This window comes from Heptranchias perlo, unplaced genomic scaffold, assembly GCF_035084215.1.
Source record: "Heptranchias perlo isolate sHepPer1 unplaced genomic scaffold, sHepPer1.hap1 HAP1_SCAFFOLD_47, whole genome shotgun sequence".
Taxonomy (NCBI): domain Eukaryota; kingdom Metazoa; phylum Chordata; class Chondrichthyes; order Hexanchiformes; family Hexanchidae; genus Heptranchias; species Heptranchias perlo.
Window position 1 is genome coordinate 4064346 of NW_027139484.1, and position 25579 is coordinate 4089924.

Genomic DNA, 25579 nt, shown 5'->3' on the forward strand with positions numbered 1-25579 from the left:
TGTACATTGACCCAGTGCCCCACTGCAGCCCAGACTGTGCCCCACCCTGGGCCCTTCCTGTCTGTACATTGACCCAGTTTCACACTGCAGCCCAGAAATAGCTCCACCCTGGGCCCTTCCTGTCTGTACATTGACCCAGTGTCCCACTGCAGCCAAGATTGAGCCCCACCATAGGCCCTTCCTGTCTGTACATTGACCCAGTGTCGCACTGCAGCCCCACCCTGGGCCCTTCATGTCTGAACATTGACCCAGTTTCCCACTGCAGCCGAGACTGAGCTCCACCCTGGGCCTTTCCTTTCTGTACATTGACCCAGTGTCCCACTGCAGCCCAGACTGAGCCCCACCCTGGGCCTTTGCTGTCTGTATATTGACCCAGTGACGCACTGGAGCCCAAAGTGAGCCCCACCCTGGGCCCTTCCTGCCTCTACATTGACCCAGTGTCCCACTGTATCCCAGACTGATCTCCACCCTGGGCCCTTCCTGTCTCGACATTGACCCAGTGTCCCACTGCAGCCCAGCATGAGCTCCACCCTCGGCCCTCCCTGTCTGTACATTGACCCAGTGTCCCACTGCAGCCTAGATTGAGCTCCAACCTGGGCCGTTCCTCTCTTTTCATAGACCCAGTGTCCCACTGCAGCCCAGACTGAGTCCCACCCTGGGCCCTTCCTGTCTGTACATTGATCCAGTGTCCCACTGCAGCCCAGACCGAGCCCCACCCTGGGCCCTTCCTCTCTGCCCATTGACCCAGTGTCCCACTGCAGCCTAGCCTGAGCCCACCTTGGGCCCTTCTGTCTTTACAATGTCCCTGTGTCCCACTGCAGCACAGACTGACCCCCACCCTGGGCCCTGCCTGTCTGTGCATTGAACCAGTGTCCCATTTCAGCCCTGAGTGAGCCCCACCCTGGGCTCTTCCTATCTGTACATTGACCCAGTGCCCCACTGCAGCCCAGACTGTGCTCCACCCTGGGCCCTTCCTGCCTGTACATTGACCCAGTGTCCCACTGCAACCCAGACTGAGCACCAGCCTGGGCCCTTCCTGTCTGTACATTGACCCAGTGTCCCACTGCAGCCCAGACTGAGCCCCGCCCTGGGCCCTTCCTGTCTGTACATTGACCCAGTGTCCCACTGCAGCCCAGACTGAGCCCCACCCTGGGCCCTTCCTGTCTGTGCATTGACCCAGTGTCCCACTGCAGCCCAGACTGAGCCCCACCCTGGGCCCTTCCTGTCTGTACATTGACCCAGTGTCCCACTGCAGCCCAGACTGAGCCCCACACTGGGCCCTTCCTGTCTGTACATTGACCCAGTGTCCCACTGCAGCCCAGACTGAGCCCCACCCTGGGCCCTTCCTGTCTGTACATTGACCCAGTGCCCCATTGGTGACCATCCAGCCCCGGATATCCGGCAGAATCAGCGCTGTGGGACCGGGTGACTGAGTCTCGTGACCCTGTCGCTGGGCCTCTGACGTCACAATGGGAGACGACGCTCGCTCAGCTCGAGCTGGAAACCGTTAAAGGGCCGTTTTGAATTTAAACCTGGAGCGCGGCCGGTTAAAGGGGAGGGACAGAGAATCGGCCAAAAATGTTCATATAATGAGACCAGGAATGGTTATAAATTGAAATGTTCATGTAATGAGACCAGGAATGGTTATCAATTGAAATGTTCACATTTTCACACTAAGTCCGGGTCTGGATTCCCGCAGTGACTCCAGATGTCTCTTTCCGTTTGCACTGAACTGATTCTCCCACAGCCTGAAACAGATTAAAGATTAAACAGGAAATAAACAGATTGAACAACAGTGTAAATAACAGGGAGACTGGATTTAATATTTCAATTATAATTACAGACAAATATTACCCATAAAAGGGACTGAATCGCATTGATATTTTATTTATTACATTAAACATTAACAAAAACACTCACCAGATCCGCTCCAGACTCCTGCGGGTCAGTATGAGGGAGCAGAGAGCGGGGACAGATCGGTCTGTGAAGGAGTTTGATCCCAGGTTCAGACCCGTCAGTGACCGGTTTGTACTGAGAGCGGAGACGAGATCCTCGGTACAAGAATCTGTGAGACCGACACCATCCAGACTGGGGATCAGAGAGAGAGAAATAACAGGAATCAGGGTAAATCCCCAGTGTTTATTAATAACACTATTAATGATAATAATGTACAGTATTTATAATAACACTATTACTGATATTAATTAAAATTGGGGATTATTATTAGTAACAGTATTACTGATACTAATAATGTACAGTCTTCATTACTAACACTATTATTGATACTAATAATAATGTACAGTGTCAGACATCCAGTTATTTTTAACACAATCTCACACAGTCTGATGCTTACCGCAGTTCCTGTATTTTACAGTTCGGTTTCCTCAGAGCCGCAGAAAGTAGTTTCACTCCTGAATCTCCCAGTTTATTATAACTCAGGTCCAGAAAGGTCAGTGACCGGTTTGTACTGAGCGCGGAGGAGAGATCCTCTGCACAAGAAGCTGAGATATCGTTATCCCATAACCTGGAGATCAGAGAGAGGAGAGAGAGACAGAGACGAGCAGGGATAACAGGAATCTGAGTAAATTTCCAATATTTATTTGTGTTATTACTTATACTGACATTAATGTACAGTGTTTATTAATTGCACCATTATTGATACTAATAATAATGTACCGTGTTCGGCATCCAGTTATTATAACACAATCTCACACAGTCTGATACTTACTCCAGTTCCTTTATTTTACAGTTCGGGTTCCTCAGAGCCGCAGAGAGTAATTTCACTCCTGAATCTCCCAGTTTATTATTGCTCAGGTTCAGAACCGTCAGTGACCGGTTTGTTCTGAGAGCGGAGGAGAGATCCTCGGTACAAGAAGCTGTGAGATCGTTCGACCATAACCTGGAGATCAGAGGGTCAGAGACAGAGAGCAGAGATAACAGGAATCAGAGTAAATTCCCAGTATTTATTTGTATTATTATTACTTATACTGACATTAACGGACAGTGTCAGACATCCAGTTATGATAAACACAATCTCACACAGTCTGATACTTACCGCAGTTCCTGTATTTTACAGTCCGGTTTCCTCAGAGCCGCAGACAGTAGTTTCACTCCTGAATCTCCCAGATGATTATTACTCAGTCTAAACACAAACAGACAGAGAGTGAGAAACAAACTGAATCCAATCCCCGATCTGACACAATTTTTCTCTGACATTACTGGAAATACTGAAAAATCTTCAGGAAATTAATAACCAGATTTCCCTGTCACTGACAATGAATCTCAGTCTGTCCAACGCCCCATATATTCAGGGACTCTCAGTAAATGTATTTATTGAACAAAGTGCTGTCTGTGTGAAGCCTTTAAATGTCCCTCAGTCTGGTCTCATTCCCTGATGATCAGAATAACTCTCCTGGAGATCAGTGACCGGTCCCGTCATGTTTGGGGAAACTTGTCTCATTTCTGCTGCTTCTTAAAGCCCAGATTTTCTGGGAATGGGGCGATTTTCCCCGAATTAAATAATAAAGCGGTGATTACCTGTACTTTATGCAATATTATATTAATCTGTATAATACCTCGGGGTGAGTTATATTGTGAAACGGCGCTAACCGCTGCTGTAAAATCCGTCCCCCAGGATTTTAAGTAATAAGTAGAGTTTATTCTGTCGTGTTTACAAGTTTTCCATGTCCCTGTACTCCTGGTTTTTCGGGGAGGGAAGTCTCTAACGTTATTCCCATTAAACTGACTCTACATTTATTTCAGGTCTAACGGGCCCGACAGTTTTTGGGGAATTTTCTGACGTTCCCTCCCTGAGCGGGACCTCACACACAGGGGGACAGATGTTGGGAAATTCCCGGGTTCACTACCACTGGTTAACCAAGGAGCCTCCCGCTGTGTGTGGGGCCCCACCGCTGGCCGGTGTGTGTCAGTCCTCCTGGGCTAATATACCACTACCTGATAGATTGGAACATTTTTACCGGCAGATTTTAGTTCCCAAATCCCACTGAATTGTCGGCCTGGATTAATGAGCGAGGGGCCCGAATCCACGACCTTCTGACTCAGAGGCACGAGTGCTGCCAGCTGGGTGAAGAGATGGTGGATGGATTGGAGTGTGTGAAGGGCTGTGTCATTGATGAGTTAAGACAACGAACCAATACCCCTCGCGGAAAGCTCAGCTCGTCCACTGGCGGTTGACTGCCCGAAAGCTGTGTTTTGCTCTTTGTTACTGAATGTTTGGTGTTTGTGCTTCCCTCTCCGACACACGTTGACAGTCCGGTGACCGTCACTGGTTCCCACACCTCGGTAAGATGGTGGGATGTTCCGACACACGGACTGCTGCAGTGAGTGTCGGTCTGCGTGTAAGTAACAGTGAGAAGGAGTCTCTTCAATGGACGTATCTCAGGCAGTGAGAAAAACAATAAATATCATATATTGCAATTAAATTATCAGACTCTTCAAGTGATCTGTATTTACTGATCCGATAAAGACTGTAAAATCCCGACTTGTTCACAACGATCCATTTTAGATTATCCAGTACTTAGGGAATTACTAACCGATCCTCTTATCATTTGTCATATTTGTGTTGAATCTGCTTCTTTCTGGTTTAACTGAACTGTTTGTTTCCCTTCATTACGGAGCAACACCACGATCCGTGACTGTTCGACAATTGGCCGAACAGTTAGAGACAAATAAACAGTTACCTCAACACCCGGCATTTGTGCAGTGCGGGTCGCAGCCGCTGGAGTCCTTCACACTGAATGGAGCAGTGCTCCAGATTGAGGTGTTTTATTGTATCACAGAGTCCAATGACATGAGACAGGACCACACAGTCAATCGGAGTCAGTCCCAATCTACTAAATGTAAGTGTTTCCACAGATCCCACTGTGACCCGAACCAGCGTTTTATTCTGAGACTCAAACAGGTAGTGGAATGTATTCAGGAGGTCCCTTTTACCAGTTTCACTCTCTGTGTTTGCAAACTGTCCTTCAACTTTCTCCTTCACCCAGTCAATCACTCGGCAGATTGTTTGATGAAGAAATGGACCCAGAAACTCCTCCAGCGGCCGAGCTGACTGTGATGAGGAGAGACCAACAACAAAGCGGAGAAATATCTCAAATCTTCCATCTTTCTTGCTGTGGGCTTCAATGAGGAATTTCCGGATGTCCCATGGATCTGGAGTCAGGAATTGTGCGAGTGCGGCTACAAACTCTTGGATGGTGAGGTGCGGGAATGTGTAAACCACACTCTGGGCAGAATCATCTCTCTCCAAAAGTTCCATCATGAACCCAGACAGGAACTGAGAAGGTTGCAGATTGTACTTGATCAAATCTCCATTTCTAAACACAATCTTCTTCTCGGAGACTCCAGTGAAGGCCATCTCACCGATCTTCAGTAATACATCACGGGGGGATTCAATCTCTCGGCCATGGTTTTTCAGAATGTTGTAAATATAGTAGGAATATAGTTGGGTGATGGTCTTGGGAACTCGCTGCTGTTTCCTGTCTCTTTGTCTGAAGAAGGGACCCAGTGACAGACCAAGGATCCAGCAGTAGGAAGGGTTGTAACACATGGTGTATAGGATCTCGTTCTCCTCCACATGTTTGAAAACAGCTGCTGCCACCGCCTGATCTTCAAAATACTTGTTGAAATATTCCTTCCGTTCCTCACCATCAAATCCCATGATTTCAGCCCAGACACTTATCTCAGCCTTTTCCAATAAATGTAATGCAGTGGGGCGGCTGGTCACGAGCACTGAACATCCTGGGAGCAGCTTGTGCTGTATTAAACTGTACACAATGTCAGACACTTCACACCAGTCTTCAGGGTCTGTGCACATGTACTGAGGTTCTGTATTTCTCCGATTGTCAGCAAAATCGATACTCTCCTTGAATTCATCTAAACCATCGAATATAAACAGTAATCCCTCTGGGTTCTTCCAGAGCTCTCCCAGAATATTCCCAAAGTAAGGATACAGATCCAGTATCAGATTCCTCAGGTTTATTATACAGTTAATAGCGTTCAAATCCCGGAATTTAAAACTGAAAACAAATTGAAAGTGTGGGTATATTTTCCCAGTGGCCCAGTCATGAACAATCTTTTGTACCATTGTTGTTTTTCCAATCCCCGCGACTCCGCTCACTGCTGCTGAACTCCCAGATTTGGATTCTCTCCGGGAAAAACTGCTCTGGAACAATTGATCAGTTCGGATTTTTTCTAGTTCTCTCCTGAGATGTTTCTTTCTCCACTCTTCATGGTCTCGGCCTCTTGCCAGCAGTTCATGTTCTACAAGTTTCCGATCTCGAACAGTAGAAATGACCGTTAGCTCAGTGTATAGATTGACCAGCTGGAAAATCTTAACCTTCTCCTTTATTAGGATCGTGTTCACCATCAGTGTTTCAGTTTGGACCCGGAGTGTTTCCTTGTGTTTCTGTTGAACATCTTCAATTAGAACAGACAGAAAGTGGTTCTCAATGTTAGTTGTATTGACATAAAATCAAATTCTCAATCTCACTTTACTATTCAGTAAAATGTTGCGAGATTTAATTCACAGCTTCAATAAAGGTGCGAGCAGGAAATTAAACTCAGTTACTGAAAACCTCGCTTGAAAGTGAACAAGGGCTGAGAAAAGTTTCAAATCCTCACTTGATTCTAATATTTACTGAACATGGAGATTTCTATGAAGGTGATATTTTCTGTCTGATGGTTAATACTATCAGCCCTGCCCCGTACTATCGACATCTCATTACCAATCCAAACGTGATTATACGACAGCAGAGGTTCGAGGGATTAATCTATGAAACAGTCAGTGGTGCTGACCTTCTGCGGAAATGGGAAATAAGGTATTTGCTATCAGTGGGAGAGGGACAGACTGGGAATGGACAAAAATCCCACTGTTATTGTATCAGACCTCGGGCAGGTCATCTTGGATATTGTGGGCACTTGTAGAGGGACAGACTGGGAATGGACAGAAGTTCCACTGTTATTGTATCAGATCTCGGGCAGGTTATCTGGGATATTGTGGGCACTGGGAGAGGGACAGGCTGGGAATGGACAGAAGTTCCACTGTTATTGTATCAGACCTCGGGCAGGTTATCCGGTTTATTGTGGGCACTGGGAGAGGGACAGACTGTGAATGGACAGAAGTTCCACTGTTATTGTATCAGATCTTGGGCAGGTTATCTGGGATATTGTGGGCACCGGGAGGGGGACAGACTGTGAATGGACAGAAGTTCCACTGTTATTGTATCAGACCTCGGACAGGTTATCTGGGGTGTTGTGTGCACTGGGAGAGGGGCAGATTGAATGGACAGGAGTTAAGTTGCTATTGTGTCAGAACTCGGGCAGGTTATCTGGGGTATTACGTACATTTGTATGTTAACCTGTTCACAGGTAACGATTACTGCCATTCTGAAGGTACAGAGGGGAATCAGAATGATGATGTCAGGTACTCGGACTATAGGTTGAGGGAATGGTGAGAGGGTTTGGTGTATTTTGTTTGTGCAAGCGAATTCGGGATTGAAATGTTTCAATGGAATTCACAACATTAATAAGAACATAAGAAATAGAAGAAGGAGTAGACCATACGGCCCCTCGAACCTGTGCCACCATTCATTAAGGTCATGGCTGATATATCTCAAATCCACTTGCCCACCCTGTCCACATATACATTGATTCCATTCGTGTCCAAAAATCTATCGATCTCAGTCTTGAATATACTCATCGGAAACAGGAAACAGACTCACAATCAACAAAATAATGAATAATGGAGAAGGGAAGTCAGGGTAATTTTCTCACCCAAAGGGCCCGAGTGCCTGGGAAGGACACTACAGGGGCAGTGTAAGTGGGGTCAATAGATAATTGAACGTGTTTCTGTGGATACACTGAGAGGAGGGGTAGGTGGGATCATCTCTCTAACAGGGATAGGCTTATTTAGAGACAGGAAAAGGTCACTTGGTCCAATCATTCTTCTGTTATATTGTGTTTCAGAATTTGCGAACAATTTTTCAGTCGTTTTACACCTACATCGAATGTGCTTTCATAACAGTCCTGTTATATCACCGATTAGAATTAATAATACAACGACATCACTCAGTGCAATGTTAGGGTCGAAAACAGTCACAGTTCATTTCAACTGTTCTCCCAATAATTATGCTCCGTTGTTTCATATTGGTCTGAATTTCCGATAATGCAGGTTTGAGAAATTGCATTGGGTCTGAAAAGACCCTGAGTTAAAGGACTATTCTTTGAGTAGAATAAGTTCTCTCTTTCACTGCCATTAGGAAGCCAGCCCACAACTTTCGAATTACCCTTAACATTGTGTTTCCCTCATATTTCTACACGGATTAATGATCTATTGTGTGAACATCAGCACATCTTCTCAGATCAGATCGAACACGTTGACGTCTCGTTCTGTGCTGTAAAATGATAACATTTTTAATATTTCGCATTTCTCCACCTAGTTCCCGACAGATGATTGTGAGCAGATTTCTGGGGGCGCAGGTAAACCGTGACGTCTGGCTCAAAGCACTGTTCATTAATTGTGAGCCCAGAGCATCTTTGGGGCACATTGGTGTTGTGCATAGGATTCAAAATATATCAGGATCCAGCCAGGTGTGTATGGAGATTCACAAAATATCAGGATCCTGCCAGGTGTGTATGGGGATTCACAGTGTATCAGGATCCTGCCAGGTGTGTATGGGATTCACAGTATATCAGGGTCCTGCCAGGTGTGTGTGGGGATTCAGAGTGTATCAGGGTCCTGCCAGGTGTGTGTGCGGAGTCACAGTGTATGAGGATCCAGCCAGGTGTGTATGGAGATTCACAAAATATCAGGATCCTGCCAGGTGTGTATGGGGATTCACAGTGTATGAGGATCCTGCCAGGTGTGTATGGGGATTCACAGTGTATCAGGATCCTGCCAGGTGTGTATGGGATTCACAGTATATCAGGGTCCTGCCAGGTGTGTGTGGGGATTCAGAGTGTATCAGGGTCCTGCCAGGTGTGTGTGGGGATTCACAGTGTATGAGGATCCTGCCAGGTGTGTATGGGATTCAAAGTATATGAGGATCCTGCCAGGTGTGTGTGGGGATTCAGAGTGTATCAGGGTCCTGCCAGGTGTGTGTGGGGATTCACAGTGTATGAGGATCCTGCCAGGTGTGTATGGGATTCACAGTATATGAGGGTCCTGCCAGGTGTTTGTGGGGATTCAGAGTGAATCAGGATCCTGGCACTTGTGTATGGGGATTCACAGTGTATCAGGATCCTGCCAGGTGTGTATGGAGATTGCCAGTGTATCAGGATCCTACCAGGTGTGCATGGGGATTCACAGTGGATCAGGATCCTGCCAGGTATTATGGGGATTCACTGTGGATCAGGATCCTGACAGCTGTGTATGGGGATTCGCAGTGTATCAGGATCCTGCCAGGTGTGCATGGGGATTCACAGTGTATCAGGATCCTGCCAGGTGTGTATGGGGATTCACAGTGTATCAGGATCCTACCAGGTATGTATGGGGATTTCACAGTGCATCAGGATCCTACCAGGTGTGTATGGCGTTTCACAGTGTATCAGGATCCTGCCAGGTGTGTATGGGGATTCACTGTGGATCAGGATCCTGCCAGGTGTGTATGGGGATTCACTGTGGATCAGGATCCTGCCAGGTGTGTATGGGGATTCACTGTGGATCAGGATCCTGCCAGATCTGTATGGGATTCGCAGTGTATCAGGATCCTGCCAGGTGTGTATGGGGATTCACAGTATATCAGGATCCTGCCAGATATATATGGGGATTCACAGTGCATCAGGATCCTGCCAGGTGTGTATCGGGATTCACAGTATATCAGGATCCTACCAGCTGTGTATGGGGATTCACAGTGTATCAGGATCCTACCAGCTGTGTATCCAGTTTGATTAATTGGAGTAAATGTACCAATAAATCAAAATTCTGAGTGACTGTTAACTTCAATCTACACAAAATATTCTTTGCCTGTGAGGCCATGGCAACTCACAGATGTGTGTGAAGTGCTTCAGTGTATTAGCATCCTGCCAGGTGAGTGTGTTTTCACAGGATTAATGACAAATCAAATGAATATTTATCCTCTTTCATTCGTCCTTTGAATTTCTGATTCCCAGATTCTGACAATCTCTAAATAAACGGCTAAAGTCAAACATTCTGATTCTCAGAAGTGAAATAAACGTTTGAAATCATAATTTCATCACTTACTTTTCAGGTGACTGGGTATTTCAGATAAACCTCGTCCGATGTTCATATAATCAAATGGATCAGGACCTGTTTAATTCAATTAGATTTCATGAAATCAGATCTGTGTAATATTATAGTAAATTCTGCAGTGTTTCAATCTGAAATTGAATTCAGTGTGTGATTTTACCGTACCAAGTTCCTGCATCTCTGTCAGTATTTTGTCCAACTTTGGTACCACATGGTGCATTTTCACAAAGGATTCCCACATCACCCTTCGGGCCCGAGAGCCTTTCTCCATCACCAGATTTAGGAGAAGTTTGGAACTGTCCGCCCTGTTTCCCTTCTCCACGAGATCAACGACTGTCTGTAAAGAATAATAATTAATATATTTGTCCCTCCTTTTCCCAGTCCCACTAAAGCTGCTTCTCTTTTTTTTCCAGTCCCACACAAGAGTTATACCTGAACCGTTCCCCTGTCCTTTGTAAAGACACTGACCGATCCACTGGGTATTTTCACCTCTTCCTATCATTGTTTCAGATTCACTGTATTTTCAGTTTGATCCATTTCTTTCCTATTTGACCTGTTTCTCTTCTGTCACAATCTATGATTCTAAGATCTGATATCCTGTTAGTTCTGTGATGTTTAAATAATCCAACATCATTCTGTGTCCCTCCCACTTACCCGATGTTCCTGTCCACTGAAATGCCTCTCGTATGTTAACAACGAGCTGACTCCGTCCACCACTTCTTCAATCGCCTGTTCTAGTCTGTCCCGGTAGAATTTCGTCAACTGGAACAGCTGGTAATCGTCGCACTTTGTCAGGAACTCAGTGATTGCAGTTTTCGGATCTGTGAACAAAAATGGAGAAAAATAAACACATTATCGACTTTCTATCCGGGCGGCTACATTTCCTCTTATACCAAACGGCTGAAGCCTCCTGTGAGGCACATTATCAAACACCTTCTGAAAACCCATATGCACCGCGTGTGCTGCATCCCAACGATCTATACAGTCACCTCTCAACAAAGCTGTATCAGATTTGCCGAATACAACTTTTCTGCAGCGAATCAATTCCAGCCTCCCCTGATCATCCCCTGTATCTCTCAATGTTCACTAATTCGACCTGGAATTGCAGATTCGAGGAGTTTGCCCACAACTGATGGAGACTAATTGGTCTCCAGTTACCCTTTGACCCTCTCTCCCTATTTTATCAGGGACATTACTTGGGCTCCTTCAGTCCACCTGGATATTTTTGATAACAATCGAGGATTGAGAAATTGTGGTCAGGGCCCCTCCCAACTCCTCTCTGACTTCCTTTAACAGCCTCGGGTGCGTTATTTCTGGGCCCAGTGATTTATCCACCTCGGCGATGTTTCTCAGATCCAAATCCTTCTCTACGGTTGTCTCTGACTATGGGCCCACATCCTTCTGCAGTACACCAACATTTTCACTTCGACCATCATTTTTAGAAACGAAAGAAAATATTCTGTATCTCCCCAAAACTTCATCTCCAACTAGTTTCCCCTCGTTCCCCCTCTATCTCACCTCCACTGCTGGCGGGTCTGAAAATCCAACCGAGAATTGTGCTATTTCCCTTCCTACATATGGATTCTATCTGAACACAGCTCCCTGCACCATCCTTATGTTCAAAACCTCTCCTTCTCTCTGTTCTACTTTAAGATTCTCCTTAAAACCTATCTCTTTGTCCAAGCTTTTGGGTCACCCGTCCTAATATCTCCTTATTTGACTCGGTTTCAACTTTTGCTTGATAATCGCTCGGGTGAAGCGCCCTGGGTCGTTTTACTGCATTAAAGGTGCTTTATAAATGCAAGTTGTTGTTGTTCTAGCTCTGTAATGGAACCTTTTATTAATATTGGCGTCCAGAGCTAATTTTCTCTCCCCTCAAAATGTTATAACCAGGAACATTTCGCTCTGTATCCTGTGAAAACTCAGATTCTGTCTTATAAATACCAGATCATATCTCTTATGCTTCTGACTTTCCAAATGTGTTTGGAATGGTATTTTATATTCACAGACATAAAACAGAACCATAACTCCGATTTTTTGGAATGTTCATCCGTTTTCGTTTCTTTGCTTTTTTTCAAATTTCAAGTGACGTCATCTCTCTGTACTTCAAAACCACTTTCATTTTTACCTGCGAAGAACTTTTCACGATTTCATAAATCTTCTGTTCCCGCTCCAACAGTTTTATTAATTCCACTCTCCAGTCTCAGACCCGAATATTTCACATTCTTCTCCCCTACTACATTCACCCAGTCTGTAAAACCATTGTTGTTCGGTTCAGACCGTGACCGTCCCTTCCCTTCTCCCTGAACTCACTCTACTCCCCAAGACCGTGAACCCTTCCCTCCTGCTCCATTCACTCAGTCTGTAAAACCATTGTTGGTCAGTTCAGACCGTGACCGTCCCTTCCCTTCTCCCTGAACTCACTCTAGTCCCCAAGACCGTGAACCCTTCCCTCCTGCTCCATTCACCCAGTCTGTAAAACCATTGTTGGTCGGTTCAGACCGTGACCGTCCCTTCCCTTCTCCCTGAACTCACTCTATCCCCAAGACCGTGAACCCTTCCCTCCTGCTCCATTCACCCAGTCTGTAAAACCATTGTTCCTCGGTTCAGACCGTGACCGTCCCTTCCCTTCTCCCTGAACTCACTCCAGTCCCCAATACCGTGTACCCTTCCCTCCTGCTCCATTCACCCAGTCTGTAAAACCATTGTTGGTTAGTTCAGACCGTGACCGTCCCTTCCCTTCTCCCTGAATTCACTCCAGCGCTCCAAGACAGTGAACCCTTCCCTCCTGCTCCAGCCACACATTCACCTGTCTCATATTTCGCCGCTAACACGGCACAATGCAAACCATTCTGGAGATCACTACCTGGAGGCGTTGTTTTTTTAAACTACTACTGCCTCAGTCTTAATATTCCCTCTATAAATGTATTTCGATCCGTGTTATGGGTTCCGACCATGACTATTTTCTGCTCTCCTTTCCTTCCCAGAGATGGTCCCACCAGTTCCTGGAAATTCTTCCTTCTGGCACCAGGGAGGCAACTTACCATCAGGGACCTGCTCAGTGCTGCAGAAGAGTCTCTCTATTCCCCGACTATAGAATCTCCCACCACTATCACTCTCCTCTTCCTGTGTCCCACCTGCCTCTCAACCCCCGCCCCACTCAGGGCGTCCCCCTGCTCCCTGGTCTCACACTGTTACTCCGCTGATTCACTGTCTCTTTGACACCAGGGAGGTAACTTCCCATTCAGGGCTGCAGAAGAGTCTCTCTATTCCCCTGACTGTAGAATCTCCCACCACTATCGCTCTCCTATTCCTGTGTCCCACCTGCCTCTCATCCCCCGCCCCACTCGGGGTGTACCCCTGCTCCCTGGTCTCACACTGTTACTCAGGAAGACCATCCTCCGAGTCACTGTCTCTATCCTCCTTACAGTCCCCAACATTGGTACCTACTGTACAGTTCCAGTACTCAGGAGATCCCTCCACCTGTGACTGCACTATCCGTCCAGATGGTCACTCACTTCCCACTATCTACACAGTATCTGTGCTGTTACCTCTTCCTGTGTGAGCTGCAGGTTCCTGTTTGCGATCTGAACCCTTTGTCAGGATAGATTTGAAGATTTGATATTTTGATGAATTTTCTGAACCTACCTGTGTCCATTTTCATTCTTGTTGAAGATGTTTGACCTTCTCCCCTGTTTGGACCTTCAGCCATGTTGGTGACAGAAGTTCCCAGATTCTGATGCTCTGTAATAAATATAATATTCATAGTAAGGTTGGACAGAAATATTAAAATGAGCAGGAGAGCGTTCCCTTGTTAAACATGATACCGAGTCCCTTCTCCCCCATCAGTACAACAGCTGTTAGCTCTGGGATCGAGCATTTCTCAAGTGTTATGATCAATGCTCCACATCAGGTGCAACACAGACAGCTGCCCAGTGAAATCCAGTGAGTCCCGCTGATCTCCACAACCCAGTTCCAGACGGGCACCCGTCAGCCGAGTCTCTGAACTGGGTGCGCCCATTGGTAAGATTAACTCACATAGTACAGGCCAGAACCAGCCTCATTACTGAGGTAGTGAATAATCTGGAGGGAAATATTGAGCAGGGTGATCATTGATTAATTAAATGACCCTCACTCGGTTTTACACAGTCTGGGGGTATTGCATTATCTTATTCACAGACTTGCGTTGAATATTTTGATTTGTTCAGCTTCGTTATTAAATTTAGATACTTCATGCAAATGATATATTTCGACGAACACAATAAAAAGCTGGGTGGGATTCCTCTGGTTTCAATGGACAGTGACATTATCCGGGTGTTCATGGAGATGTGTCCTTGTTGGTGCTTCAATGAGAATATTTTTACAATATCTCCCATGGTGTCAGCACCTGACGAATGAGCACTGTGGATGGTGAGGAGATTTACCACTGTTCTAATATTGACACTAATGAGCACTGCAGGAGGTGAGGAGATTTATCACGATTCTAATGTTTCCACCAATGAACACTGTAGGAGGTGAGGAGATTTACCACTGTTCCAATATTAACACTAATGAGCACTGTAGGAGGTGAGGAGATTTACCACTGTTCTAATATTAACACTAATGAGCACTGTAAGAGGTGAGGAGACTTACCACTGTTCAAATATTAACATTAATGAGCACTGTAGGAGGTGAGGAGATTTACCACTGTTCTAATATTAACACGAATGAGCACTGTCGGAGATGAGGAGATTTACCACTGTTCCAATATTAACACTAATGAGCACTGTAGGAGGTGAGGAGATTTACCACTGTTCCAATATTAACACTAATGAGCACTGTAGGAGGTGAGGAGATTTACCACTGTTCCAATATTAACACTAATGAGCACTGTAGGACGTGAGGAGATTTACCACTGTTGTAATATTAACACTAATGGGCACTGTAGGAGTTCAGGAGATTTACCACTGTTCAAATATTAACACTAATGAGCACTGTAGGAGGTGAGGAGATTTACCACTGTTCTAATATTAACACTAATCAGCACTGTAGGAGGTGAGGAGATTTACCACTTTTCGAAAATTATCACTAATGAACACTGTAGAAGGTGAGGAGATTGACCACTGTTCTAATATTAACACGAATGAGCACTGTCGGAGGTGAGGAGATTTACCACTGTTCTGATATTAATACTAATGAGCACTGTAGCAGGTGAGGAGATTTACTACTTTTCAAAAATTAACACTAATGAGCACTGTCGGAGGTGAGGAGATTGACCACTGTTGTAATATTAACACAAATGAGCACTGCAGGAGGTGAGGAGATTTACCACTGTTCTAATATTAACACTAATCATCACTGTAGGAGGTGAGGAGATTTACCATTGTTATAATATTAACACTAATGAGCACTGTAGAAGGTGAGGTGATTTACCACTGTTATAATATTAACACTAATGAGCATTGTAGAAGGTGAGGAGATTTACCACTGTACTAATATTAACAATAATAGCACTGTAGGAGGAGAAGAGATTTACCACTGTTCTAATATTAACATTAATGAGCACTGTATGAGGTGAGGAGATTTACCACTGTTTTAATATTAACACTAACGAGCATTATAGGAGGTGAGGAGATTTACCACTGTTCTAATATGAACACGAATGTGCACTGTAGTAGGTGAGGAGATTTGCCAATGTTCAATATTAACAATAATGATCACTGTAGGAGGCGAGGAGATTTACCACTGTTCTAATATTAACAATAATGAGCACTGTAGGAGGTGAGGAGATTTGCCACTGCTCCAATATTAACACTAATGAGCACTGTAGGAGGAGAGGAGATTTACCACTGTTATAATATTAACACTAATGAGCACTGTAGAAGGTGAGGAGATTTACCACTGTTCTAATATTAACACGAATGAGCACTGTAGGAGGTGAGGAGATTTACCACTGTTCTGATATTAATACTAATCATCACTGTAGGAGGTGAGGAGATTTACCAGTGTTATAATATTAACACTAATGAGCACTGTAGAAGGTGAGGAGATTTACCACTGTTATAATATTAACAATAATGAGCACAGTAGGAGGTGAGGAGATTTACCACTGTTATAATATTAACACTAATGAGCACAGTCGGAGGTGAGGAGATTTACCACTGTTATAATATTAACACTAATGAGCACAGTAGGAGGTGAGGAGATTTACAACTGTTATAATATTAACACTATTGAGCAATGCAGGAGGTGAGGAGATTTATCACTGTTATAATATTAACACTAATGAGCACTGTAGAAGATGAGAAGATTTACCACTGTTATAATATTAACACTAATGAGCACAGTAGGAGGTAAGGAGATTTACCACTGTTATAATAATAACACTATTGAGCACTGCAGGAGGTGAGGAGATTTACCACTGTTCTAATATTAACACTAATCATCACTGTAGGAGGTGAGGAGATTTACCACTGTTCTAATATTAACACTAATGAGCACTGTAGGAAATTCGGAGATTTACCACGATTCGAAAAATAACACTAATGAGCACTGTAAGAGGTGAGGAGATTTACCACTGTTCTGATATTAACACTAATGAGCACTGTAGGAGGTGAGGAGATTTACCACTGTTCTAATATTAACACTAATGAGCACTGTTGGAGATGAGGAGATTTACCACTGTTCCAATATTAACACTGATGAGCACTGTAGGAGGTGAGGAGATTTACCACTGTTCTAATATTAACACTAATGAGCACTGTAAGAAATTAGGAGATTTACCACTTTTCGAAAAATAACACTAATGAGCACTGTAAGAGGTGAGGAGATTTACCACTGTTCTTATATTAACACTAATGAGCACTGTAGGAGGTGAGGAGATTTACCACTGTTCTAATATTAACACTAATGAGCACTGTCGGAGATGAGGAGATTTACCACTGTTCCAATATTAACACTAATGAGCACGGTAGGAGGTGAGGAGATTTACCACTGTTCCAATAGTAACACTAATGAGCGCTGTCGGAGGTGAGGAGATTTACCACTGTTCCAATATTAACACTAATGAGCACTGTAGGACGTGAGGAGATTTACCACTGTTGTAATATTAACACTAATGGGCACTGTAGGAGTTCAGGAGATTTACCACTGTTCAAATATTAACACTAATGAGCACTGTAGGAGGTGAGGAGATATACCACTGTTCTAATATTAACAGTAATCAGCACTGCAGGAGGTGAGGAGATTTACCACTGTTCCAATATTAACACTAATGAGCACGGTAGGAGGTGAGGAGATTTACCACTGTTCCAATAGTAACACTAATGAGCGCTGTCGGAGGTGAGGAGATTTACCACTGTTCCAATATTAACACTAATGAGCACTGTAGGACGTGAGGAGATTTACCACTGTTGTAATATTAACACTAATGGGCACTGTAGGAGTTCAGGAGATTTACCACTGTTCAAATATTAACACTAATGAGCACTGTAGGAGGTGAGGAGATATACCACTGTTCTAATATTAACAGTAATCAGCACTGCAGGAGGTGAGGAGATTTACCACTTTTCGAAAATTAACACTAATGAACACTGTGGAAGGTGAGGAGATTTACCACTGTTCTAATATTAATACGAATGAGCACAGTCGGAGGTGAGGAGATTTACCACTGTTCTGATATTAATACTAATGAGCACTGTAGCAGGTGAGGAGATTTACTACTTTTCGAAAATTAACACTAATGAGCACTGTCGGAGGTGAGGAGATTGACCACTGTTGTAATATTAACACAAATGAGCACTGTAGGAGGTGAGGAGATTTACCATTGTTATAATATTAACACTAACGACCATTGTAGAAGGTGAGGAGATTTACCACTGTTATAATATTAACACTAATGAGCACAGTAGGAGGTGAGGAGATTTACCACTGTTCCAATATTAACATTAATGAGCACTGTAGGAGTTGAGGAGATTTACTACTGTTCGAATTTTAACACTAATGGGCACTGTAGGGGTTCAGTAGATTTATCACTGTTCAAATATTAACACTAATGAGCACTGTAGGTGGTGAGGAGATTTACCACTTTTCTAATATTAACACTAATCAGCACTGTAGGAGGTGAGGAGATTTACCACTTTCGAAAATTAACACTAATGATCACTGTAGGAGGTCAGGAGATTTACCACTGTTCTAATACTAACACAAATCAGCACTGCAGGAGGTGAGGTGATTTAACACTGTTCTAATATTAACACTAATCATCACTGTAGGAGGTGAGGAGATTTACCACTGTTATAATATTAACACTAATGACACTGTAGAATGTGAGGAGATTTAGCACTGTTATAATATTAACACGAATGAGCACTGCAGGAGGTGAGGAGATTTACCACTGTTATAATATTAACACTAATGAGCACTGTAGAAGGTGAAGAGATTTACCACTGTTATAATATTAACACTAATGAGCACAGTCGGAGGTAAGGAGATTTACCACTGTTATAATATTAACACTAATGAGCACAGTAGGAGGTGAGAAGATTTACCACTGTTATAATGTTAACACTATTGAGCACTGCAGGAGGTGAGGAGATTTACCACTGTTCTAATATTAACACTAATCATCACTGTAGGAGGTGAGGAGATTTACCACTGTTCTAATATTAACACTAATGAGCACTGTAGGAAATTAGGAGATTTACGACTTTTCGAAAAATAACACTAATGAGCACTGTAAGAGGTGAGGAGATTTACCACTGTTCTGATATTAACACTAATGAGCACTGTAGGAGGTGAGGAGATTTACCACTGTTCCAATATTAACATTAATGAGCACTGTAGGAGTTGAGGAGATTTACCACTGTTCGAATATTAACACTTATGAGCACTGTAGGACGTGAGGAGATTTACCACTGTTGTAATATTAACACTAATGGGCACTGTAGGGGTTCAGTAGATTTACCACTGTTCAAATATTAACACTAATGATCACTGTAGGAGGTCAGGAGATTTACCACTGTTCTAATATTAACACAAATGAGCACTGCAGGAGGTGAGGTGATTTACCACTGTTCTAATATTAACACTAATCATCACTGTAGGAGGTGAGGAGATTTACCACTGTTATAATATTAACACTAATGACACTGTAGAATGTGAGGAGATTTGGCACTGTTATAATATTAACACTAATGAGCACTGCAGGAGGTGAGGAGATTTACCACTGTTATAATATTAACACTAATGAGCACTGTAGCAAATTAGGAGATTTACGACTTTTCGAAAAATAACACTAATGTGCACTGTAAGAGGTGAGGAGATTTACCACTGTTCTGATACTATCACGAGTGAGCACTGTAGGAGGTGAGGAGATTTACCACTGTTCTATTATTAACACTAATGAGCACTGTAGGAAATTAGGAGATTTACGACTTTTCGAACAATAACACTAATGTGCACTGTAAGAGGTGAGGAGATTTACCACTGTTCTGATATTAACACTAATGAGCACTGTAGGAGGTGAGGAGATTTACCACTGTTCTAATATTAACACTAATGAGCACTGTCGGAGGTGAGGAGATTTACCACTGTTCCAATATTAACACTAATGAGCACTGTAGGACGTGAGGAGATTTACCACTGTTCAAATATTAACACTAATGAGCACTGTAGGAGGTGAGGAGATTTACCACTTTTCGAAAATTAACACTAATGATCACTGTAGGAGGTCAGGAGATTTACCACTGTACTAATATTAACACAAATGAGCACTGCAGGAGGTGAGGTGATTTACCACTGTTCTAATATTAACACTAATCATCACTGTAGGAGGTGAGGAGATTTACCACTGTTATAATATTAACACTAATGACACTGTAGAATGTGAGGAGATTTAGCACTGTTATAATATTAACACTAATGAGCACTGCAGGAGGTGAGGAGATTTACCACTGTTATAATATTAACACTAATGAGCACTGTAGAAGGTGAGGAGATTTACCTCTGTTATAATATTAACACTAATGAGCACAGTAGGAGGTAAGGAGATTTACCACTGTTATAATATTAACACTAATGAGCACAGTCGGAGGTGAGGAGATTTACCACTGTTATAATGTTAACACTATTGAGCACTGCAGGAGGTGAGGAGATTTACCACTGTTCTAATATTAACACTAATCATCACTGTAGGAGGTGAGGAGATTTACCACTGTTCCAATATTAACACTAATGAGCACTGTAGGAGGTGAGGAGATTTACCACTGTTCCAATATTAACACTAATGAGCACTGTAGGACGTGAGGAGATTTACCACTGTTGTAATATTAACACTAATGGGCACTGTAGGAGTTCAGGAGATTTACCACTGTTCAAATATTAACACTAATGAGCACTGTAGGAGGTGAGGAGATTTACCACTGTTCTAATATTAACACTGATCAGCACTGTAGGAGGTGAGGAGATTTACCACTTTTCGAAAATTAACACTAATGAACACTGTAGTAGGTGAGGAGATTTACCTCTGTTCTAATATTAACAAAATGAACACTTTCGGAGGTGACGAGATTAACCACTGTTTTGATATTAACACTATCGAGGATTGTAGGAGGTGAGGAGATTTACCACTGTTCTAATATGAACACGAATGAGCACTGTAGTAGGTGAGGAGATTTGCCACTGTTCCAATATTAACAATAATGAGCACTGTAGGAGGCGAGGAGATTTACCACTGTTCTAATATTAACACTAATGAGCAGTGTAGGAGGTGAGGAGATTTGCCACTGTTCCAATATTAACAATAATGAGCACTGTCGGAGATGAGGAAATTTACCACTGTTCCAATATTAACAATAATGAGCACTGTAGGAGGTGAGGAGATTTATCACTGTTGTAATGTTAACACTAATGGGCACTGTAGGAGTTCAGGACATTTACCACTGTTCAAATATTAACACTTATGAGCACTGTCGGAGGTGAGGAGATTTACCACTGTTCTAATATTAACACTAATCAGCACTGTAGGAGGTGAGGAGATTTACCACTGTTCTAATATTAACGCTAATGAGCACTGTAGGAGTTGAGGAGATTTACCTCTGTTCTAATATTAAAACTAATGAACACTGTCGGAGGTGAGGAGATTTCCCACTGTTCTGATATTAACACTAATGAGCAAGGTCGGAGGTGAGGAGATTAATCAATGATCTAATATTAACACTAATGAGCACTGTCGGAGGTGAGGAGATTTACCAATGATCTAATATTAACACTAATGAGCACTGTAGGAGGTGAGGAGATTTTCCACTGATCTTATATTAACACTAATGAGCACTGTCGGAGGTGAGGAGATTTACCACTGTTCCAATATTAACACTAATGAGCACTGTAGGAGGTGAGGAGATTTACCACTGTTCTAATATTAACACTAATGACACCCCACTAACCCAGTCCTGCGATGTGAGAACTCCCAAGTTCCATGTCACTACGTCAATGAATCAGCTGCTTCTCTTGTCCCTTACCAATCACATTAGTTTTAACAATTACAATTCCCCAAACTCTTGGTATAGCTTCACTTTGAATGAACTGTCCATGAAATCGTTCAACTGGAGACCGTCCCAGAGAGATTTATGAACAATAACCTCCTGCAGGCGGCGTTATCATTTGACTGCATTCCTGACACAGATGTTCTTTCCTCCCGGGCTTACCGCTATCACAGGTACCTTTCTGCAGCCAATTCGGATCACACCACGTGTGAATGAACGGGAGTCAGTGAATATGATTGGTCCTGACTGCATCCCACCGCCGTGCTGAAGAACGAGCTGTCGCCCAGACAAACTATGGCAGTGCACCGATTATACTGACTTTACCCGCCAATGCACAAGCTGGACCTGCTGTGTCCAGTGCACAGAATCAAGGACTAATTGGACCCGGACAATCAGCGCCCTATCAGTCACCTCTCAATCATCAGCAAAGTGATGGAGGGAGTTGGTCCATCAAGTAACATTCGCTCGTCAATAATCTGCCCGCCAGCGCTCAGAACTAATTCCGCCAGAACCACTCGGTTTCAGACTTCTTTCTGGTGTCAATCCATAAATGGATGCGAGAGAGGAGAACCAGAGGAGAAGTGAGAGGAACTCATCCCGTCAACAAGCGGCGTTTGATCGGGTGCTGCACCAAAGAGCTCCAGCAAACTGAGGTCAACGGGAGTCAAAGGGAAAACCTCCAGTGGCTGGAATCATCCGGGCCACCGCATTGGGTTATGTTGGTGGTTGGGGACTGTGTTAAATGTTGCAAAGTGTCAACCTCCAACTGTTTGTTCATAAGCGATGTAATAATTCAGAAATATCTTCCAATAATATTTTAAACAATAGAATTTTAGCGGAAGAGAATAGATTGAGGTTTTTGTCTCTTAAATGACCCTTCCACGAATGTTAATTTCAGGAAATAAGCAACCTTTACATTCTGATCCGTGAGTAATTCCCCGACTTTCAATATAATTGAATTACTTCACCATAAACGGTGAATTCCCCATTGGTCTACTTTGAAACACAATCATTGTGCTCAGTATATTCGGGGACCTTACCTTGTGCTCCGGCTCCTGATCCTGGTTCCAGAGTGTCCGGGTAAGTTAGTGGGGTCTTCAGGTTAATGAACACACCCTGGGTAAAGATCAGTTACACGTCACCGTCATAAACACGACCTTCAGCCTGATCAGTGCAATCGTCCCCGCCCTGTTCTCTGGTGTGGGGCTCGGTCTGAATCACGCACCGTCTCATTCAAATTGAAATAGTCTGATAAATTACTGATATTTTAACCAAAGTCATTAATTCTTTGTGTGGAAAAAAATACCAAATCAACCCACCCCCCACCCCAGCTCTTGCATCTGTGGTTCAGAAGACCCCGCGGTGAAACTGTGTTCTGTAGCCGGATTCAGTTCCATGTCCTCAATTCGATTTTAATACTCAGTATAAAACCTGTTTATTATCGAACCATAAAAGGACACAGATGGCAATGGGCCAAGCTCGCTGTTAGTTTATTGGGGTCAAACACCAGAGGGAAGGATTAAGTGAACTCTTTGAGTTGAAACGTTTCGTGTTTGGAATTATCTCCCCTTTTGATAATTGACTGTTTCATTGTCCCGATTCCAGCTCTGTATAAATGTAACACATTGCGATCCCGGCTCTATTAATCTCAGTATTGGGTCTATTATAATGCTAATCTGATCCAATTGCCCTGAATTTGTACCATTCCTGTCACATGACTGGTTACACTTTATCTTCCAATCATGGCCATTTATTACCAACAGAGCAATGAATATAATCTCCGGCAGATAGTCTCCAGTTAATGAGTAACAGTCTCGGCCTTGATCAGGATATTCACACCCTTCAGTATCAGGATCCAGGTTTCACTTACTGGAACTGATTCAGCAAATCTGTACGGTAAACAAGTGACTTTTCAGTTCATCGGCCTGTTAATCTTTATTGGGGATGATGGAATTTCACCTTTTCATTTAATCTTTGTTGTAAAAGTTTAGCAGCGGGTTCAATTTATTGTGAGGCTGAGAAACTCTGAACATGAAATTCACTTCCAAATTAGTATTTGTATTTAATAGAAATATTAAAGTCCATTGCGACTCCTCCATGTCTGATTCCACTTCTTGCTTCTCTCACCTCCCACTCCAGTTACGGCTCCCCCTGCTTCGTGTGTGAAATCCCTATCTTTTACCTGTCTACTCTCTCCACCGATTCTGTACCTGACCGCTAATGTTTGTTTCCCCCCTCCCCCAACAGAGACCGGTTCCATATCTGTGACTCCCCTTGTTTCCATTCACTCTGCTCTATGTCTGATTCTGCTCTAACTTGCCTTCCCCAGATGCACTCTCCATACCACCTGCACCTATATTTATTCTGAGGCTGCGAAACTCAACATTAGCATTTGTATTTAATATTAATATTAAACGTTGATATTACCTCGTGCGACTCCTCCGTACCTTATCCCCCTTCCTGCTTCTCCGTGTTGCCGCTCCCAGTTTGTTTATAGATCCCCTGATTCGTGTCTGACATCCCTCCCTTTTACCTGTCTACTTCCCCCACCCATTCTGTGCCCGACCGTTAATGTTTCTTACACTTAATATGTATTTATACACATTTTTCCCATTTGCCTTTCTATTATTTGCACTTTTTTCATATTTCCTTTTTGCAGCTCATAATATTTCCTCTGCCTTCCTTTGTTGTTTTCTATATCTCTCCCAGTCCTCTGGATTACCACTTTACTTGGTATTTGTGCAAGTCACTTCCTTTAGCTTTATACTGCCTCTTATCTCACACGTTCACCATGGTTGCTTGACTACATGTGGAATGTTTTGCTCTTTAGGGATATGTTTTGGATGAACAGCTCTGTTCTATCCACAAAACAAAAGAGCAGACTGAATCCAGCCAATTCCCGCCCTCCCAGCCACCTCTCAATGATCAGTAACCTGATGGACGGACTCATCAATCGGGCCATCAAGAAACATTCACTCATCAATAATCTGTACAGCGACGCTCAGTTCGGGCGGTGCCTCAAATCCCCGGATCCCCACTTCTTCACAGATACAAGAGTTGAATGCTAGAGAAGAAGTGACTGTAACTCGCCTGGACAACAAGGCAGCGTTTGTCTGGGTTTGGCACCAAGGAGCCCCAGCATCCTGAGATCAATGTGGGTCAAAGGGTAAACCGTCCCGTTGCTGGAAACATTGGATTTCGGTGACGGTTAGAGGCTGTGATATACTTTGAAAAGTCTCAACCTTTAACAGTGTCATAAACGAAGATTATCTTTGAATACTCGTTAAAACGCAGAATTTTAGTGAGGAGTTTACATTTGGTAATTTGGTTCTGTTAAATGGCGCTTCTTCCATTAAGTTCACTTGTGTAAAAAAAACAATCGTTTCTTACTTGATCCAATATGGGTACAACTTTTCAATCTCATTGAACTAATACACAATTACACGGCAATGGATCAGTTCTGCTGCATTAAAACACTGTAATTGTGCTCAGTATATTCGGGGTCCTTACCTTGTGCTGAGGCTCCTGATTCTGTTTCCACAGTGTCGGGGAAGTTAGTGTTCTGGGGTCTGCAGGTTAATGAACACAACCTGTGTAAAGATCAGTTACACATCACCGTCATAAACACGACCTTCAGCCTGATCAGTACAATCCCTCCCCGCCCTGTTCTCTGTGTGGGTCTCGGTCTGAATCACACACCGTCTCATTCGGATTGAATTGTTCTGATAAATTACTGATCTTTTAACCAAAGTCATTAATTCTATGCGTGGTAACAATGATTAAATTGTCCCCCAGCTCTTCCATCTGTGGTTCAGGTGACCCCACAGAG

General features: G+C 43.5%; 1 protein-coding gene and 1 long non-coding RNA gene across 2 annotated transcripts; both read right to left on the minus strand.

The window, feature by feature from the left end:
- Positions 1-1560: 1560 nt before the first annotated feature.
- LOC137313351 (NACHT, LRR and PYD domains-containing protein 3-like) lies at positions 1561-10268 on the minus strand. Its single transcript, XM_067979477.1, has 7 exons — positions 10223-10268; positions 4701-6297; positions 3056-3142; positions 2729-2899; positions 2354-2524; positions 1921-2088; positions 1561-1748 (listed from the first exon to the last, which is right to left on the minus strand). Exons 1-7 carry the CDS (start codon positions 10266-10268, stop codon positions 1661-1663), a joined length of 2328 nt encoding a protein of 775 aa, XP_067835578.1. The 3' UTR covers positions 1561-1660.
- Positions 10269-10931: 663 nt separating this feature from the next.
- Positions 10932-25316, minus strand: LOC137313333 (uncharacterized). Its single transcript, XR_010961029.1, has 4 exons — positions 25261-25316; positions 22791-22866; positions 13877-13972; positions 10932-11049 (listed from the first exon to the last, which is right to left on the minus strand). It is a non-coding gene; the product is annotated as an uncharacterized lncRNA (long non-coding RNA).
- Positions 25317-25579: the final 263 nt, after the last annotated feature.